The 18,049-nt window shown below is 47.3% G+C and overlaps 1 protein-coding gene across 1 annotated transcript; it reads right to left on the reverse strand.

Moving 5' to 3' along the window:
* Positions 1 to 7,106: 7,106 nt before the first annotated feature.
* On the reverse strand, positions 7,107 to 12,607 carry KRT4 (keratin 4). The gene is given in 10 exon segments (XM_049783426.1): positions 7,107 to 7,288; positions 7,397 to 7,431; positions 7,656 to 7,876; positions 8,285 to 8,410; positions 8,654 to 8,818; positions 9,250 to 9,345; positions 9,578 to 9,638; positions 10,425 to 10,639; positions 12,138 to 12,367; positions 12,370 to 12,607. Coding segments are annotated over 10 exon segments (1,569 nt in total).
* Between the last annotated feature and the right edge of the window lie 5,442 nt (positions 12,608 to 18,049).

Consider the following 18,049-nt stretch of genomic DNA (forward strand, 5'->3'; position numbering starts at 1 on the left):
ATTGATAGGGCCCAGCTTTGATTCTCAGCACCCTATGTGGTCCCCAACCAGAGAAAGAAGTGTGACCTGAGCACTTCCAGCTGTTGGACATATTGTATTGACACCCACATATGTGCTAATTTAAGTGTTCAGTGCTCATTGAGAACATATTTTTACTATGAGTCTGCAATATTTTCAAATAATTGGCTCTTGCAAACACATACTTTAGGAATAAATCATATATGTGGAAACCATGTTTATTCAACCCCCCAAATTGAGGCCTTTTAGGGTCGTCTCAAACTCTCACCAGTCAGCATCTTCCACTGGTTAAAGCTCTGTCCTTTGCACAGGGCTGGATGTCCACAGCTAAGACCTCACTCCATGAGTGCTTCCTGAGGTCAGTCACCCCCAGTCTTCCTGCCCTTGTGTGCACTGCTTCAGGTCCTACAAGAGTTCCATGGAGATGAACTGAGCTGAAACGATATACAGTCAGCTAAGCTTTCTGAGCTTCCCTGGAGTTTGGATCACAACTCTTCCAATATGCAAAACTACAGTTTCCCAAAATTCCCCTCTCATTTGAATATAGTTTATTTGATCTCCCAGTCTTCATGCACGTGGTTTCCAGGACTTTTCACTGAATTCAGTCCCTTTTTGCTAATGCAATTCCTAAAATCACCATGCCTCAGTAAACTACAAGAATCAGAGGTAGTGAATTTATGTGCTGAAGTTGCTGTCTGTTGTATAAACACCAGGCTTCTTTCAATGCAAGTTATGGCTCTACATTTGCCACCATCAGTACCTCCAGTGATGATAGCTCAGGACTCAGAGGTGCATGTTTTGCATGTGTAAAGACCAAAGCTTGAAACCTAACCACACATAGGGCCTCTGATCACTGCTAGCGAGATCCCCCTAAAAGGTACTGAATGTCACCTTCTTTACTTGTTAGTTAATAATCAGGCCTGCTGAGAAGAGGAAGATTGAAGAGATATGGGTGTTGGAGTCAGGCAGTCACAGGTTTGAATACTGGCTCTGACTCTTCCCTTACAATTTGGCCAAGTAACTAAAGTTCATAAAGCTTAAGTTTTCTCCTGTACAAAATGTAAATAATTTCAGATCAGTCTTCCACTGTGGTTGTGAGAATTGAATTAACTCTTGGACAGCCAACTTCTGGTGCTCAGGCATAGTTAATGCTAGGGGTCATGAGCTGCAATATTGGGTTTTTCACTTGGGGAATAGAGCCTCTTCTGTTGTTCAAAAAAATAGTTTGGTTTATTGAATAAATTGCTCTTGTGACAATGCAAGTACCTCATTTCCTTCCTCATACCTTTGATTCCAGGCTCTTCTTTTCCTATCAAAGAGAACTGTCAACCTTGATTAGCCTCACTCCATTAGATCAATGGATGTTTGTTGAATAATGAAAACTGTTTACCACATTAGTTGTAGGTGCCAGGCTAGATGTAAAATACATGAATTACCTGCTCTTCTAAAGTTCCTGGGCCAGCATAATGCAGTCAATAAGAAATAAAATGTCCCTCCCCATGTGACTCAGTGGTAAAGTATACACCTTCATTCATAAGGCCTGGCTTTAATCCCTAACACTGCAAAAATAAAAACTAAATGTGTTACAGTTCAAGCAGGTATTGAGAGGGGGACATGAAAAATGCATAAGGAATAAGGATGATGGACATGGCAAGAAGTGCTGTTTCAAAGATGGGGTCCTGTGGACCTAAGCAGAAATCTTAATACAGTGAAGGAGCTGAGCATACAGATATCTGAGCAAAGGAACCCCAAATGTCAGGCCCTGTGGCAAGTGAATGAGGAGTGTTTAGAGACAACATGGGGTCTGCAAAGCCACAGCAGAGGGAAGGAGGAAAAAACAACTGGGAGACAGACACAGGGTCTATGGCTGCAGAGAATCTATAGATGTTAACTCCCTCTCACCACCAACTCAAAATGAACTGAAGTAGCAGCCATCATTAAACATGGAAGGCATCAACAGAATCATGACACCAGAAGGACGGTTCACCTGAGTCAGCATTTTCACCCCTTTCTCCCCATAACAGACACCCTCCCTCTGTGCTAAATTACATGCATCTGGCTGCCTCCTTCAATGGGAAGTTGTAAATAGTAGGCATCACCACTTGCCCTCACTGGGAAATTTCCCCAAAACTTACCAAGTTAATAGAGAAGTTGCTTAACTTAGTAAAGGGATGTAGAAAAGACTTATGAAGAGACTTAACCCAGGAAGAGAAAGCATAGAAGAGATGGAAATGTCTTCTTTGCACAAATGTGAAACACACAATTCTAATTCTCTTCCCTAAAGAATTGGAGCAAATCCAGTTGAACAGAGGGTGTGATTCTAGTAGGAAAATGAGTCTCATGAATCCCTTATAATGGGAGAGATTTAGAAATAGCCATTCACAGCCACAAGAGTATAGAAGGCATGTAACAGATACCATGAACACATACCATCTGGGGGGAGATGATAATACCAGAAGACAAAGGAAAGGCAACAAACCTTAGTTCCTATCCCTAGAAACACCTTCTTAGATCAAATAGGAGTGGATAAGGAAGTAGGGGTGTTGCCAGGCTCAGCATTTCAGCCACCTGGAAGGGTATGCAGTGCAGATGTGGTGGTTTCTAGACATGAATCTAAAGCATGTCATGGGCCCAGCTGCCACACCCTGCCAGAAGGTGCCCAGAGTTCCCTTCTCACCTGTTTCAGAGCTTATTCTCACAGACACACCTTGTTCTGAGCTTGTCTAGCCTTGGACATAAAGACCAAGCCCCAGACACATTGGACAAAGGGCCAAGCCATTGTCCTCCCTAGCCTGGGCTCAACTCTCCAGCCTCTCTCCCACACTCCCTCACATCACCTTAAGGTATATGGAGCTCTTGAGACCCACACACATGCAGAACTGAACCTAACATCTCTGCCTCTAGTGTTCTTGCTCCTAGGCCATCCTTCTCCATTGCGCTTTTCACCCTCATCCTAAAGTCATATTTTTTCTCAGGGTCACCATCTCCATGGAGCCATCCTGGACTCCATAGGCAAAGGTAAATGAGCTGTCACAGTCTTGATACTGACTCTTTTCTGGAATTGGAAGCTCTGTATGTAATGTGTGCCCCTCAACCCCATGTACCTGTATCCACTTTGAACTGTGTGCCCTCCTCAGCTGAAGACCTTGCATCATGCTTATCAAGCTGAAATGACAGTGGAACTGCAGCAGCTCCCAGTATGATGAGGCCCTACTGCAGACAGGGAACAGAGTGTAGTCAGGTTGAGGCCTGATGAGTCTCAAGGAAGCCAGAGCAACAAGGTGAAGCAGTAATGAGAGTCACTCTTGGGACACTTGTTGGGACAAAGGAATCTGTTAGAGTATGGTTCTGCTCTCTGCCAGAACAATCTGGCCTTCCAGAATTCATCTAAATGGCATCTCCTATGTGATGCCCCCTACAATTGTCAACCCCCCCATCCCAAAACCAGAAATAACTTGCTCTTCTCTGGATCCCCCTAACTTTAGCTTATTCTCACAGAGTGTTGGATTTGTCTTTGGTTACCATGTTATTTGTGTGCATGTTTTATCTAAATAAACTTTACCTCAATTAAAAACTTGAATGCAGAGTCTAATTCTTAATAAAGTATTAGAACACACTAATCACTCAATTAATATTTTATCACTTATTAAATCAACTCTGTGTCAAGCTCTGGAACATCAGAATGACTCAGCTACAGTCCCTGCAGATAAATGACTGGCAGGGCCTAGGCACAGGAGGGGCTAAATAAGCCATAAATGCCTCAAAGCCTCTTCTCCATAATCAAACCTCTTCCTGGTCACTCTCTCCTTTGAATTTTTGTGGATTAGACCCTAACATTTTAAGTGATAAAGAAACATGATTTCAGGTATGGTGGTTCTGCCTTGCTTTCAGGTCAAGGAAAACACTGGAAAAGTTGTGTGCCTCAGTGCTGAGGCTCCCACAGGGATCTTCCCTGCACTTGATCCTCATCAGCACAGCAAAGCAGTGGGTTCTACTTAGGTGACTCCTTCCGCAGCCTACCTGTTCCATGGAACCCAGCACATTAGGACTGGGCACAAAACCAGTTTCCCTGGGGAAACACAGACTCATTATGATGTCCCTTTACAGTTATCTCACTGAATAAACTACTCATTCACCAGCCTAGTAGTGGAGAGAAGATGCCTTATTCTGAGTTCCTAAATTCTTAAAACCCAAAGATTGAGTCTGAACAGCAAGTGAAACCCAAATCCTAGAGCAACAAATAATCCCTCTGCTCTATCCTTCCAGCTTGAGGATGCCCCAGGAAGGGATGCTTCAGAAGTGATGGCAAGAATTTCTGGAACACAGGAAACTGGATCTTAAGCAGAGTCTGAGGTCCATGTGGTGGATGCAGAAAGCTGAGCAAACCCATGAGACTACAGCTGAGGGCAGAAGACAATGCGAGGGTCAGGGCAGATGACCCCCAGTGACTGGAGTTTAACCTTTACCAGGGGTCTGATAGTTCACCTTCGAGCAAGGACCTTGCAGGATGAGACCAGAGATTCTCTTACTGGCTCTCCACATGCCATCTTGTATCAAGGCAATGTGTGAACCCTGAGGACCCAAATATGGGAGATGTCCAGAACACTGCAACTGATTGTGTGTGCACTCCACAATGAAGCCTGCACCATGATCAAATGTTTGAACAGGTACCCTTGTGCAATAGTAAGAGCACGGTGACACATATTTCCTAAAACTCCACATGGATCTTATAGCATGGGTTCCTCAAAATAAAATTGAGGGGCAGGCTGGAGAGAAGTGAAGAGTAGGGCCTAGTTAGGGGCTGACAAAGCCACCTCTCTCCATTGTTCCCCAGAACCTGAAGAGCAAGTCAGAATCTGGGGCTGATGATCTGAGAGAAGGTGGGGCCTACTATTTCTGAGGTGGATTTTCCCCTAAATCATCTCCTTTGATCTAGTCATCATCCAGCTACAGACCAGGGAACAGAGCCAATAGCTACTCCCCTGAAATGTTCTGGAAAGGCATCAGAATGAGTGTTTATCTTCCTGGGGTTTTTCCCCTTTTGTTTATGGCCATATCTGGGGTCACACACTGGTTGTGGTATTGGGAATCCCAACAACAGTGAATGCGACTGACCCCGTTGCATGGGGCAGTGCTGGGGCTCAGTGTCTTGGTCTCACACCTGCAAGGCAAGAGTCTACCCCCAAGCCCCATGCTCCTTGTCTCTGCTGTGTAAATTAGGTCTCCTGCTCTATCAGTGGAAACTGCACTCACATCTGCTTGCTCAAGACACAGTTCTTTCAGGACACTGGTGCACAGAATCTGTGTCCAGAACCAAGGTTGCATCTCAGGATTCAGGCCCCCTGCAGAGAGGCCCTTGCATGGACAGCACTACCCAAGCTGGTGACTCCCACCTTCCCTTGGTCTGAGGGTAAGAGAAGTGTGTTAACCTGCCCCTCCCCACTTGTGCACTTCCTCATCTCAGTCAACAACATCCTAGGAGGTGAATTTGAGAAGTTCCTTCACCCCTTGACTCCAGAAACTTAGAAAACAGCCACTTGAATGTTTTTCCCCAGATGGGTGCAATCGTAGGAATATGGAAAAGCTGCCTAACAGCAAAGACTTCATGCCCGAGACAAAGGGGAGATTAGGCTGATGAAGCACCAGCCCTGAGAGCAACAAAGCTCCTCCTTTCAAGGAAGCACAAGCCCTGCTTAAAGCTTCCAGGCTTGGCTGCCTCTCTAGGTACGTGCAGGAGGCTTAGGAACTGGGAGAGGGCTGGGGCCAGAACAGCACACAGCTTTTCTCTCAACAGAGAGCTGGGCATCTGGGCAAACTGACTGACTTCCTATCAGGGGGCAGGAGAGCCCCAGTTGTGGGGCCTAGGAAAGGGGCTTGTCTTTAGCCTGAGGGTTGGTGTCTAAGGACAGGGCAGAGGGAAACCATGCAAGCTCCTCTAGGGAGTGGCCCAGGACAGAAATAGTGTGCCCTTAAACAGCAAATGTTGCCCTCAGACTCCCCATTCTATTGTCAGTATCCCCAGAGGTGACCCAATTGGGCATTTCCCCTTAAGTATTCCAGTGGACTCACCTACCACCCCCTAAGTGCAGGACCTTTCCCCTGACAGAGTTATTCTAGCAGGTAGACCATTATCAAGGATTTATCTCACTTCACTGCTCCAGCCAAGAGCAGGGACTCCACTGGTTCCTTGGAACACCAGAGAGCCTGTTGGGATCAAGTCCCACACGTGGGGTGAAAATGGGGTGTTCCAGGCAAGCTTACTCTCTCCATAATGTCCATATTTTCCTGTTGTTTTATCTATGGAGACCCCTGGGCTGCCTCTATATGCCTATCCTGCCACCCCACCCCCAGGTCCTTTCCCTCCAGTCCTGCCCATTCAAGAGGCAGCTCTCAGGTTCACACACTGAGTTTGCCCTTATCCCACTCCCAACCCCCCACTCACACTCTCCCCACTGAATCTAAACCTAGACTGATGAGAAATAGCAAGCTATGGAGGCTTCAGTTGATGGGCTTGCTTTGTATAGACCAGCCCTTGGGCCTCAAGGCCTACTTCCCTTGCACCCAAACTCTGAAGCTGCTCCCCCAGGAACAAAGACCTTACTCAAATTGAATGATAAAAGCAATTTATTGAAGTCAAGGGAAGAAGGAGAACAAAAAAGGAGAGCAATGGTTGAAGGCACAGTAAGCTGTTTCTGGCCTGGCCTTGCAGGGTCCGTTGCTAGTGAGTGATGGAGGATGAGTTTGGTCCTGGTGGAGAGAGGTGTCCAAAGGAGTGGGAGGAGACATACGCAAGCCGACAATTCAGGAAATGAAGCTCCTGTTATCGACTCAGTCTGGGGGTGGTGCCATATCCACTGACACCCACTCCTATTCCAGGTTGGTCTCTAAATCAAGAAGCAACTACCAAATTTTGAGAAAACAGAGTCCAATCCTAGGTAGAGAAGAGGATCCTGGGAGCAGAATAGCTCCAAGGAGCACAGAGGTGATACTGGGGAGGGATGACCCCCAGACAGGGAGGGCAGAGATGAGGGTGAAAGAAACAGGACTGGGCCAGTGGGGCCCAGTGTGCAGCAAGAACCTAGTAACTTTTATCGGTGGGACCTCTTGGACAGGCTGGTGGTAGAGATGATCTTGCTGCCAGAACTGACTCCGCCTCCAAATCCAAAACCGCTTCCAGAGCCAGAGCCAAAGCCACCGCCCATTCCAAATCCAGAGCAGCTGCCTAATCCTCCGCCAATGCCTCCAGCGCTGGCACTGCCGCCGACCACAGCTGCAGAAGAGAAGTAAAGAATATGATCATTCCAAGGACACTGGCAATAGGGTGTCTCAGCCCAAATACAGGGCAAGAAGGACCTGGGCAAGGGCAGGAGATACTTACAGATGCTCACTGCACTCTGGCACTCTCCAGACATTCTGGGGTGGGGGAAAGAAAGGGGGGAAAGAGCAGTGAGTTGTGCTACCTTCAATGAGCAGATGTCAAACCTCTATGCTATCTCTAGGCAGCTAAGCATAAGACCTGACATGCTGTGACCATTTATCTGTCTTTGGCTGTAGCTGTCAGCACTGCACAGAAGCAAAGGTGCAGATTCCTGGCACTGGCCCTGTCCCCTCCTTATGTCCCACCATGCCTGCCTCACCTGCACTCCTCGCCCTCCAGCAGTTTGCGGTAGGTGGCAATCTCAATGTCCAGGGCCAGCTTCACACTCATCAGCTCCTGGTACTCGCGCAGCATCCGGGCCAGCTCCTCCTTGGCCTTCTGCAGGGCAGCCTCCAGCTCTGTGCGCTTGCTGTAGGCGTCTTTGAGAGCCAGCTCCCCGCGCTGCTCAGCGTCAGCCACAGATGCCTGTAGAGTCTGGCACTGTGGACAGGGGACAGGAAGGACAGCCAATCATCAGTGTCTTGTTTTTGCAGCCTCTGCCCTGTCCCCTCTCTTGTGAGCTTCTTGAGTTAAGATGTTGAGATTCTGTCTATCTTCCCCATCTACTCTGACTCATACATTTCATTCACTCCAGTCAGGTCTTCCCCCAATTCCCCCACCAGGCTATTTGATAAAGATAAGTGAAGCCCAGCACAGAAACCTCATTAACTGGGGTTTCTCATGTCCACTATGATACTGCACAAAAACCTAGATATGACTTTGGTAAAAGGCTACAGATCCCTGAAGACCTGAGGGCTCTCTGGCCTGATACCTTGTCTTCTTGCCCAAATGGAGGTGTCTGCATTTAGCCCTGAACCTGCTCTTGAACTATGAGAAGCTGATAGTCACCTGCTTCTTAACATTCTCAATCTCAGCCCGCAGCCTCTGGATCATTCTGTTGAGCTCTGCAATCTCACTTTTGGTATTCTTCAGGCTGTCACCATGTTGGTCAACTGAAGTCTGAAGCTGCTGAACCTAATGATGTCCAGAGATACAGAAAGAAGGGGTCAAGGGTCATATTTGGGTAAGGTCAGGTCACAAGAGAATGCAACAAGAAGAGTCCCCATGTGTCAGGATAAATTTGTCATGAACTCTTCAATCAGATCAGCACCAGCAATGCCTGGAAGGCCAGTGGATGTCTGACTTCCCCTGGCAGAACTGATCTGCTCACAGATACCAGTAGCCATTCCCATCCTCTGAGACATCCCCAAAACTAACCTTGGTCTGGTACAGGGCCTCAGCCTCTGCCTTGCTCCTCTGGGCAATCTCCTCATACTGCGCGCGCACCTCGGCGATGATGCTGTCCAGGTCCAGGCAGCGGTTGTTGTCCATGGACAGGACCACAGATGTGTCACTGACATGAGTCTGCATCTGGGCCAGTTCCTGTAGGGAGTACAGCTCGCATTAAGCCTCCCATAGCCTTCTCCAATGCCCAACATTTCCAATATCTGACACTTAAAATCTACTGTTGTCATGGGAATAGCCCCTCACAGACCCAGAGGGATCTCCATGGGGAGTGGGTTACATGTCTATGAAGAAATCACAAAACAAGAAGTACAACAGTCACAGTGAAGATAGCTAAAACAGAGCTAGGAGCCAGACCACATCAGTCAGTAAGTTGTGTGGAAGGCAAAGGAATGGTTTCAATTCTCCAAAGAAACACCAGACACCCAGAAGTCAACCCCAGGTGATCTTGAAATCTGAATACCTCCTTCTAAGACGGCAACTAATTCTAAGAACTTCTCTGTTGAATCTCTCATCACAACTCTTTCTACTCAAGACTGACATGGGGTTTCCCTCTCCCAAGTCCTCACCGCAGCATAAAGGGCCCTCAGGAAGTTGATCTCATCTGTGAGTGCATCCACTTTAGCCTGAAGCTCCACCTTGGTCATGTAGGCAGCATCCACATCCTGCAAAGAGGCAGGTAAGGAGAAGATGAATTGCAATGCTAAAGGAAAGGACCTATTTACAGTGAGGTGCTTTCCATAACAACCTTGAAGGCTTCACAGCACCAGAGAAGAGAATTATTCAAATGACTTCCTTTCCACCCTTTAATTCCTTGGGCCAGTTCTGTTAGAACTGGATAGCACTGAACAGGGGTACACTCACTCATTTCCCTTCCTTTCCCCCCTCCTCTCTCACCTTCTTGAGGACCACAAAGTCATTCTCAGCAGCTGTGCGCTTATTGATCTCTTCTTCATACCTGAGTGGGGTGGGAAGATAAAGCCCAAGATGAGTGGAGCTTCTCAGAGTTTCCTATTTGCTATGTGAACACCATAGCAGTTCTGGCCCAATTTAGTGAGAGACATGAAAATTAAACTTTTCAAAGACTATCTTCCAAAGGTAAATGCGACAAGAACCAGAGATGATCTGGTAAGTTTCATTTCCACAGGATTATCCTTCGGGTCATTTGATGAATCATATTTTCCAACACCTTGCCAGCACTCTGGCTCTCTGCTTGACCTGAGAGTGAACTGTGAGGGTGAGGATGTCCTCAACCCCAGCCCATCATGAACAGAAAAGAACATTCACTCTAGGTCCTACACTGTACAGCATGCTCTTTCTTGTTTGCTTTCCTGTAATTCTCACAAGCCGTATTAAATATGGACTATTAATCCTACGTTTGAAAGACGCAGAAAACTGAGATTTAGAGAGGCTAAATAACTCACCCAAGGTAGCAGAGCTAGAAAGTGGAGAGAGATCAGTTTTCAGACCAAGTCTATCGGTTTCTACAACCTGTGTTCTGATCTCACTATCCTCCTCTTCATCTATTTCATTTCTGATCTTAGTAATCATGGGCAACCTAGCTCCCTGAATCAATCACTCACTGTCTCTTTAAGACAACTGAGGGGTAAAAGGCACATCATTAAATGTGGCCAAAAGGATTTAGGGCAACAGGCTAGAGAACCTTCCTGAACTCTTTGGGGCTTTTTTTAGATTACTTTCAAGGAGCCATGCTATTGGAACATGAATTTTTTTTTCCTCGTACTTAGTCTTGAAGTCCTCCACACTGTCCTGCATGGTCTTCAGCTCAGATTGCAGGCGACCTTTGTCATTGAGCAAGGAATCCAGCTGCTTCCTCAGACCACTGATGTAAGCCTCAAAGAAGGGATCCAGGTTTTTGCTGGATGTGGTGGTTGTCTGCTGCTGCAGAAGGTTCCACTTTGTTTCCAGGACCTTATTCTGTTGCTCTAAGAACCGCACCTATGTTTAGAAAAAAATTAATTTAGCAACTAAGTGAGGAGCTTCAAATGTTGGTGGAAAGATCTGCAATGCCAATCCAATCAGTCCAGACACCCCAATAGGACCTTCATATTGCAACCCTAGGCACCAGTCATGGGGGTTAACAAAATGGTACAATCTGAATGCAGAGCAGCCAAAGGGCCACATAGTTGTGAAAAACAGAGCACAAATAGAGCCATTGGGCCTGAATAAGCAGCAAGAACAATTTTCTGACCAGAGGACCCTGGGAGGGGTTTCTGAGAACATTGAATTTCTACAGTTATGATCATAACAGAATATCTGGGATGTTCAAGTTGATCCAGGGCCAAGGCACAAGCATGGTTACATTCACTAGAGATTTTTTAAATAAATTCACATGCAAAGGGAACTTGGGTATCCCTGTAAGCCCATCCACACCTGAACATTCTATTAAACATGAAGGCCTGGACTATATAATGAGTATCAGCTAGACTCATTCCCACAAGGGTCCCTGAACATTCCCTGTATGCAAAGATATAGCCAGATAAATCCTGTAGCAACTTTCATTTTATCCTTTTTTTTTATTTTATTTATTTATTTTTCAGTTCATTTTACTCTGTGTGCTTCATAATAAAAAATAATATATAGGTAGGGTAATTTGGTCACAGTGTGTGAAACTGAAGTGACATGAGACAAGGGATTCCAGATTTTTGATCCGGCTCTCCACACACATGTCCTCAAGCCACAGTGACTTTACACCACTCTAGGTTACTCAGGCTAACTGGAGAGCAAATACTCCACTCTCAACCCTGGGTCTGCCCCCATCCACCACCCAGGGCTGGTGAGCTAGGGCAGCATTCACATGGGACATACACATTGCTTTCACCGTTAACCTTCAGGTGACTCAGCTCTCTGTGGCTTATGTGCTTACTATCATCATCCATCATATCTGACTCTGGCTGAACTTCTAGACCTCGCTGAAACAGGAAGTGAGATGACAAAAAGGAAAAGAGAGGCTTTCTCCACCTTCTTCAAACAGATCCAAAACTAAGAGGTTTTCCCCAGAGCCCAAGCCAGAGTCAGGAGGTCAAAGAGGTAACCTTAGAGCCATCTGAGAAAACAGCCTGGATTTCTCTTGCTCCCAGAAGTGCCAATAGTTAAATTATTGTTTTAGTTGCCAAAATTCTTCAATTATTACATTATTTACCATGCTGTTTCCCAAACATAACCTAAAGGAAATAAAAGTAGTCATTTTGCAGCATGATTTGCCCAGTAGCACATGGTACACCCAGAATTCCAGACACTGAACTACTTTGAGCAGTCTCTGTTCCTGCCCGTCATCGAACGAACATACACAGAGTCTGGTTCCCCTTTAACAGCTGGGAAACAGAGTCCCAGACAATTCTTAGCTTTGCCAATGGCTCCTACAAGCTGAAATCTGAGATCCTGCTACTCAGGGGCCCTAGTTTCCATCACCTGCTGTGGCCAGAACTCTGCTCACCTTGTCGATGAAGGAGGCGAACTTGTTATTGAGGGTCTTGATCTGTTCCCGCTCTTCTGTGCGAACCTTCTGGATCTCGGGGTCAATCTCCACATGGAGGGGGGTCAGCAGGCTCTGGTTGATGGTGACTTCCTGAATGCCCCCAGCAGGGCAGACAGGGTAGCCAGGACCACCCCGTCCATTGAAACCACCTCCAAATCCACCGCCAAAGCTGCCAGCACCGAAGCCCCCAAACCTCCAGCAGCTCCAAAGCCAGCACCTGGCCTGCACCCGGACATGCTCATGGAGATGCTCCTGTTGCCACCAAGGTTGTAGAGGCTCCGGCTGCCAAAGCCTCCAGAGGAGCACCGGCCTGCACCCCCAGACATGGAGACAGAGCTGAAAGCAGACTTTCTGCCCCCTCCTACGATGGCTGAGCCACAGCTGAAGCCCCTAGAGGAGTTTCGGACACCCTGCTGTCTGGAGATCATGGCTGGAGAGGAGAGCAGAGCTCAGAGCTGTCAGAGAGCAGGAGACAGGCTAGGCTGGTGAATGCCAAAGCCCTTGTCCTGGTCGCTTTTATGTGCTGGAGCAGTAGGGCTTGGTTGCAGGGGCATAAAGGGAAAAAATCTGAAACATCTCTGGGCTTGGCCTTTGGCACCAACCCATCCTTCTCGCACCTGCTGAGCATGTCACTAACACACCTAGAGAAGTCACTGGGAGGGCAAGGTTGCTGGATCAACACACCCCCCTCTAGAGAACTAGCACCAGTGCCTCAGGGCTCCAGACCTGCAGCCCCTGCCTGAGCTCAGCCCTTCAGTACCCCGCATTGCTACTTCCATCTTGCCAGTCTGTGGGCAGCCTTTCTGTTGCAAAAGCCACCCTCTCCCCTTTCACATCTCAGAATTTAGAACCTGACTACCAGCCTGCCTTGACCAGGATGCAAACCTTAAACAGTGACTCTGGAGACTGTGGCTTCCTGCAGACACTAGTGACAGTGAAGTTATTTGTCTTCCCAGATGACTTGGTGAGTTTACAACTAACCACATGCTTGGTGAATTGACAGAAATTGTGTATATGTTGCTGATCATGCTTATGTCTCCATGTGAACTTGACAACTATTCACAGAAAAAAAAGGGTCATGCACATGTCAATCTTTGAGCCTCCTGACCTGGCTCAAGTTTCCCCAAGAAAGGACACAGTTAACAAGAGCATACTGAGCTCTGAGATGGAAAGTGAGAGGATGAGGAAGAGTTGCTCTTAGAGACCCTGACCTGTGCCTCAGGTCTGAGCACTTGCACCTTCCAGGTGTCATCCAGGTCTTTTTGTCAGCCTGGGACCCACTGTTGCTCCATTCACAATCCTGCTGTTTCATCTGTTCTTGCAGAGCCAACTCTGTTTCCCAAATAGGCCCAAAATTCAGGACAAAAGTTCCAAAAATTTTGGTATTGAGAGGTCATTTTACAGAATGGTAACACCTGAGTCATGTTTTCCTAAGCAGAATCCTAGGGCCATGTGTAGTGCTGAATAAGCATTCTAGAATACCCCCCACCTTTGAAAAGTGTGGGGTTGTATATTAACACTCCACTTTCCTTCTTAGGATTATGTATTGGTTGCCAGCTTTGTGCCTAGTGCCATTCTGGTTGCCTTAGTGAGTGTTATCATTCAGTCTGCCCTACAGCTTTCTGCAGTACATCAGTGCCTGCTGGGACATGGTCAGGAAGCTCAAGTAGTCACCAGCATCTCACTGTGGCTTGTAGTGAAGTTGGGTCTTGAACCCACATCTACTAATTGAGTCCCAGACTCTAGCCCTCTCCTGCTCTTCCCTGAGCCCATGTAACTCGGGTACTGATTTGTGTTCAGAGGCTGGTGTTAAAGTGTCACCTCCATGTTGAATTGACTGCTGCTTTCCCTACCCCATAACACCTGTTCCCAATCTCAGAGAGAGTCACTTGGGAAGCCCAGGTATGACTTCTGGCTTCCTGTCCCAAACAGACATGGGCAGGCGTCAGGACACAAAGTGAGTCCTGTCTACTTCACCTGGGTGCCGCATCTCCCATACATGGCTCAAGTCTCCCCAAGGCCTCCAGGATTCAAAGAGAACTTGTCAGGGCTTAGGGTTGGCAAGAAAGAGAAAAGCCCTGAGATGATGTATGTTTTGTGGTCTGTGACTATGAGACTTCAACACTAACCTACAATGGAGTGCATTGTACCAACTACAGTGTCTACTAATGTCTGGCGTCTACAATAGCAAGCAGGATTGGAAGAGATTTGGGAGAAAGAGCACCCAGCGGGCTATTTAATAACCTGTATGGTAAAAGCACTGATACCCAACTCTATGGGGTCAAAAATGCGCATATAACTTGACTCCCCCCAAAATCTTGGCTCCTAAAAGCCTCCCATTGATGGGGAGCCATACCCAGTCAGTTGGTACATGTGTTCAATGGGCTATAGACCATATTTTAGCATAAACATACTAGAAGACAATATTATTGAGAAAATCATGAGGAAAAGAAAATACATTTTTCACATGAAACTGGATTTGTATGTATAAGATGCATCACCTGTCAGAACCTACATCAACATTGTCATGTAAGATGAAAAACACTGTAGATGATTAATATATATGTTACAACTTTCACCATATTTATTCCTCAAAAATTGTAGAGAGAGAGAATCAGAGAAATAGAATGGGGTAGTGCATGTATCTTACACACAGCCAACCTGCGTTCGATCCTGGTACCCTGAGCCCACCAGTGATCACTGGGCACAGAGTCAGAAGTAAAACCTGAGCACTGCCAAATGTGCTCAAACATCCCACAGCAATAAAAAAAAATTGCTCTTCAGGGGACTGGCATATTTCAAACTGTTGGAGGTCTTGTAGAAAATACTGGATCAGTCATATTTTGTCCCTGTACGGAACCCAACCGCCCAATGCTGAGAGGCTCTCAGAGTGGAGGCCTATCTCATCTCTGAGACAGAGAAGTTAGGAGAGCAGTAGTTTGAGGGAGTAGGGGATGATTTTGATGTGTTTTTAACACACACTTTCCCAGACACTGCGACTGAGGCTGTAGAAGAGACCTTCCCACCTCAACCTGGAGGCCACAGAGCTGGGACCAATTGTATCCATGTGGCACCAGTACATGTGGCCTGAACTTCAACCCATGTTTGACACCATTGACTCTGTCACCACCCGGGAACTGCAGGAAAATCAGCCTTGCAGCTCATTCAGATAGAGGCCCCCTGCACTGCTCTTCTTCAGAGGGTCTCAACCCAGGCCTGGTACCATCCTGTGATTGTCAGTGCCATGCATGTGGCTCCATCCTTATGACCTCCTGCTAAGAACTGACACTGTCTAGATGGGTTAATTCTGTATCTTCCAATTAAGTTTAAATTAAACTAATTACAAATCCTATAATCCTGAACTAAAGAGGAAGAAAACTATAGACCGAACTCCTTTCCCGTGGCCTGATTTGAACCAGAATTGCCAGAAGTTCACAAAATGCTAGCATGGTAGCCTGAGAAATGGAAGGGAGACCTAAGGAATAATTTCCTGTGTGAAAGAGTATTTTCTGGAGCCAGAGAAATAGTACAATGGCAGGACATTAGTCTTGCATATGACTGGACTGAATTTAATCCCCAATAGATCATATCATTCTCCAATCCCTCTTGGGAGTGACTGCAGAGCCAGAAGTAAGCCCTGAGCACTGCCAGGTGTGTCCCAAAAGAACATACAAACAAAAAATAAAAAGTATTCCCTTAGAGAGTAAAAGGCACAAATGATCCCCTGCCTGGACCCTCATCACTCCCTGGCCACCACTGGGCACTGGCCTTCCCTCCGTCTATACTCCTGATCCTTCTTCCTGGGTCTGGCCATGCTTCCTGCCCTCGTCAAGGCTGGATGAGTCTCTGACAGGGGTGTGGTGAGGGACAGGCGGGTGTGGGTTCTCAGGGCTTTCAGGATGCAGGAGGCAATCCTTTGCATTCAGTGCAGGGATTACTGGGATCCCCAGGTCTTATTCGCTCTGGGCCCCAAACCTGATGTGCCATATGAGAAAGCACCACGCCCACCGTGGCTGGGTCACTTGGTCTCGGTCACCCTACTGGACCTGAGTCACACTTTTGGGAGTCAGAGCCAATTTGGGGATCAAAAGAACTGGTCAGCATTTGGGGAAGGGCAAGGAAAGGGTGTAGACAGACACTAATGCAGGGCAAGGGGGTCTAAGCCAGTTTAGTTCCATGAAGATGAAATGGTCTGCTCAGCAGTTTAGCCCCAAGTGTGACTTTTATAAGTTTGTTCCTTGGGTTCACTCTGACCTCAGAAATTCTGCCTCAGATCAGCCTCATTTTCTCTCCCCAAAACCGTAGCATTTGGACTAGAAAGTTTCCAACCTCCCTTCTAGCTTGTTTCCTTTCCCATGGGATCAACAAGACCCATCGGCATTCAGGAAGCAGATTGTTTGGCTTCTGTACCCAGTTCTGCTGCTCATTCACTGGCCACCTGGACGTCCTCAGATGCTTCTGCAAGGACAGAGCTTTGCAGAGCATTCCTGTCCTAGCTAGGTGGATAGTGCCTGGGTGAGATCACAGCAAGTTTTGGGGGACCCACAGCCCTTCCCACATAGTATGAAAGAAAAGTGGGGTCCCAGTTTGCTGCCACAAAAAGAGAAACTCCACTCTGGAAGTGACCTGGGATCATCAGTTCAACCAGGAGGTAAGGCTAATTCTGCTAGGTGCTGGGCCTTTGTGCTCCCTAAGCTGTGGCTTAATGACTGGCTCGAAATCCCTCCCATGCCTTTCCCATGAGCTCTTGGGGAGTTCTCCTGACTTCTTAAAGTTGAGGACTAGCCCAGGTTCCTAGACTAAGAGCTCCAGATGGGTTCATTCCAAATGGAGCCCCAAGTTTCCTGGGAGGGAAAGGGAGGACTTCACCAGAACAGACCAATCCAGGAACTTGATTTTGGTAGCAGAATGGAGATGGGGCCAGGGAACAGTGTGTGTTGACTGAGAGTGGGGAAGCTGTTCAAGAAGAAAATGAGATGCCTCTCTGACCCAACAGAAGGATCGATTTAACCAGGTGTACGAGGAAGCTGGGGCAGAAGCAGGGGGAACACCTACAGGAAAGGACCATCAGCTAGGTGGATACTCTGAACCCACACACACTGAGGGTTAAATTTCAGGAACATTTCATGCCTCACCTGTCAAAGGGGACCATGTGCACCCCTGCCCCTGAACAGGATACTAGGGTTGCTGTGCAGGTTACAGGGAAAGTAGTTCATTTCTGAACAGCAAAGTCTGAATTGAGTGTAAATTTTGACTGATGTCTGGGCATAACGGCTCAGAGGGAAATGATCAGGATTGAGAAACACGAGAGAAGCAGGAGCTAGGAGAGGAGGTGCTGAGGGACTCTGTTCTGTTAAGGGCCCTCCTGTACCATCTTTCCTCACTTCCTGCTTCCACCAAGGGGAAATAGGCTCCAATAAGATGTCCAAGGCCACACAGCTAATAAAACGCAGAACTAGGAAATAAATCCTAATGTACCCAGCTCTGAGCCCAAGATCTCTCAGCTGCTGTTGCCCTCTTTCCCACAGGGGAGGGCTTGGGGCATACACGGAGGAGCTGAGTAACAGGCAGTGTCCAGGAGTTGGGCTGGCCCGAGAAACTGCAAGAAGCCCTGGATCCTGAGAAAAAAGAATTGGTGTGTGGGGCAAGTCCCCATCCCACATGTGCCTCGGAACCCTGAGCTGAGGGTTCAGGATACCAGGTACACAGATCAGACAGACAGACAGACAGACAGACACACACACACACACACACACACACACACTATTAGCTGCAACTGCCATTTATTGAGACACTCTCAGGCACAGTCAGGGAGGAGATGCAAGTAGGTACAGGGATGGGGTGGGTCTGGGCTCAGCTCAGGAACCAAT

This window comes from Suncus etruscus, chromosome 11 (genome assembly GCF_024139225.1).
Source record: "Suncus etruscus isolate mSunEtr1 chromosome 11, mSunEtr1.pri.cur, whole genome shotgun sequence".
Taxonomy (NCBI): domain Eukaryota; kingdom Metazoa; phylum Chordata; class Mammalia; order Eulipotyphla; family Soricidae; genus Suncus; species Suncus etruscus.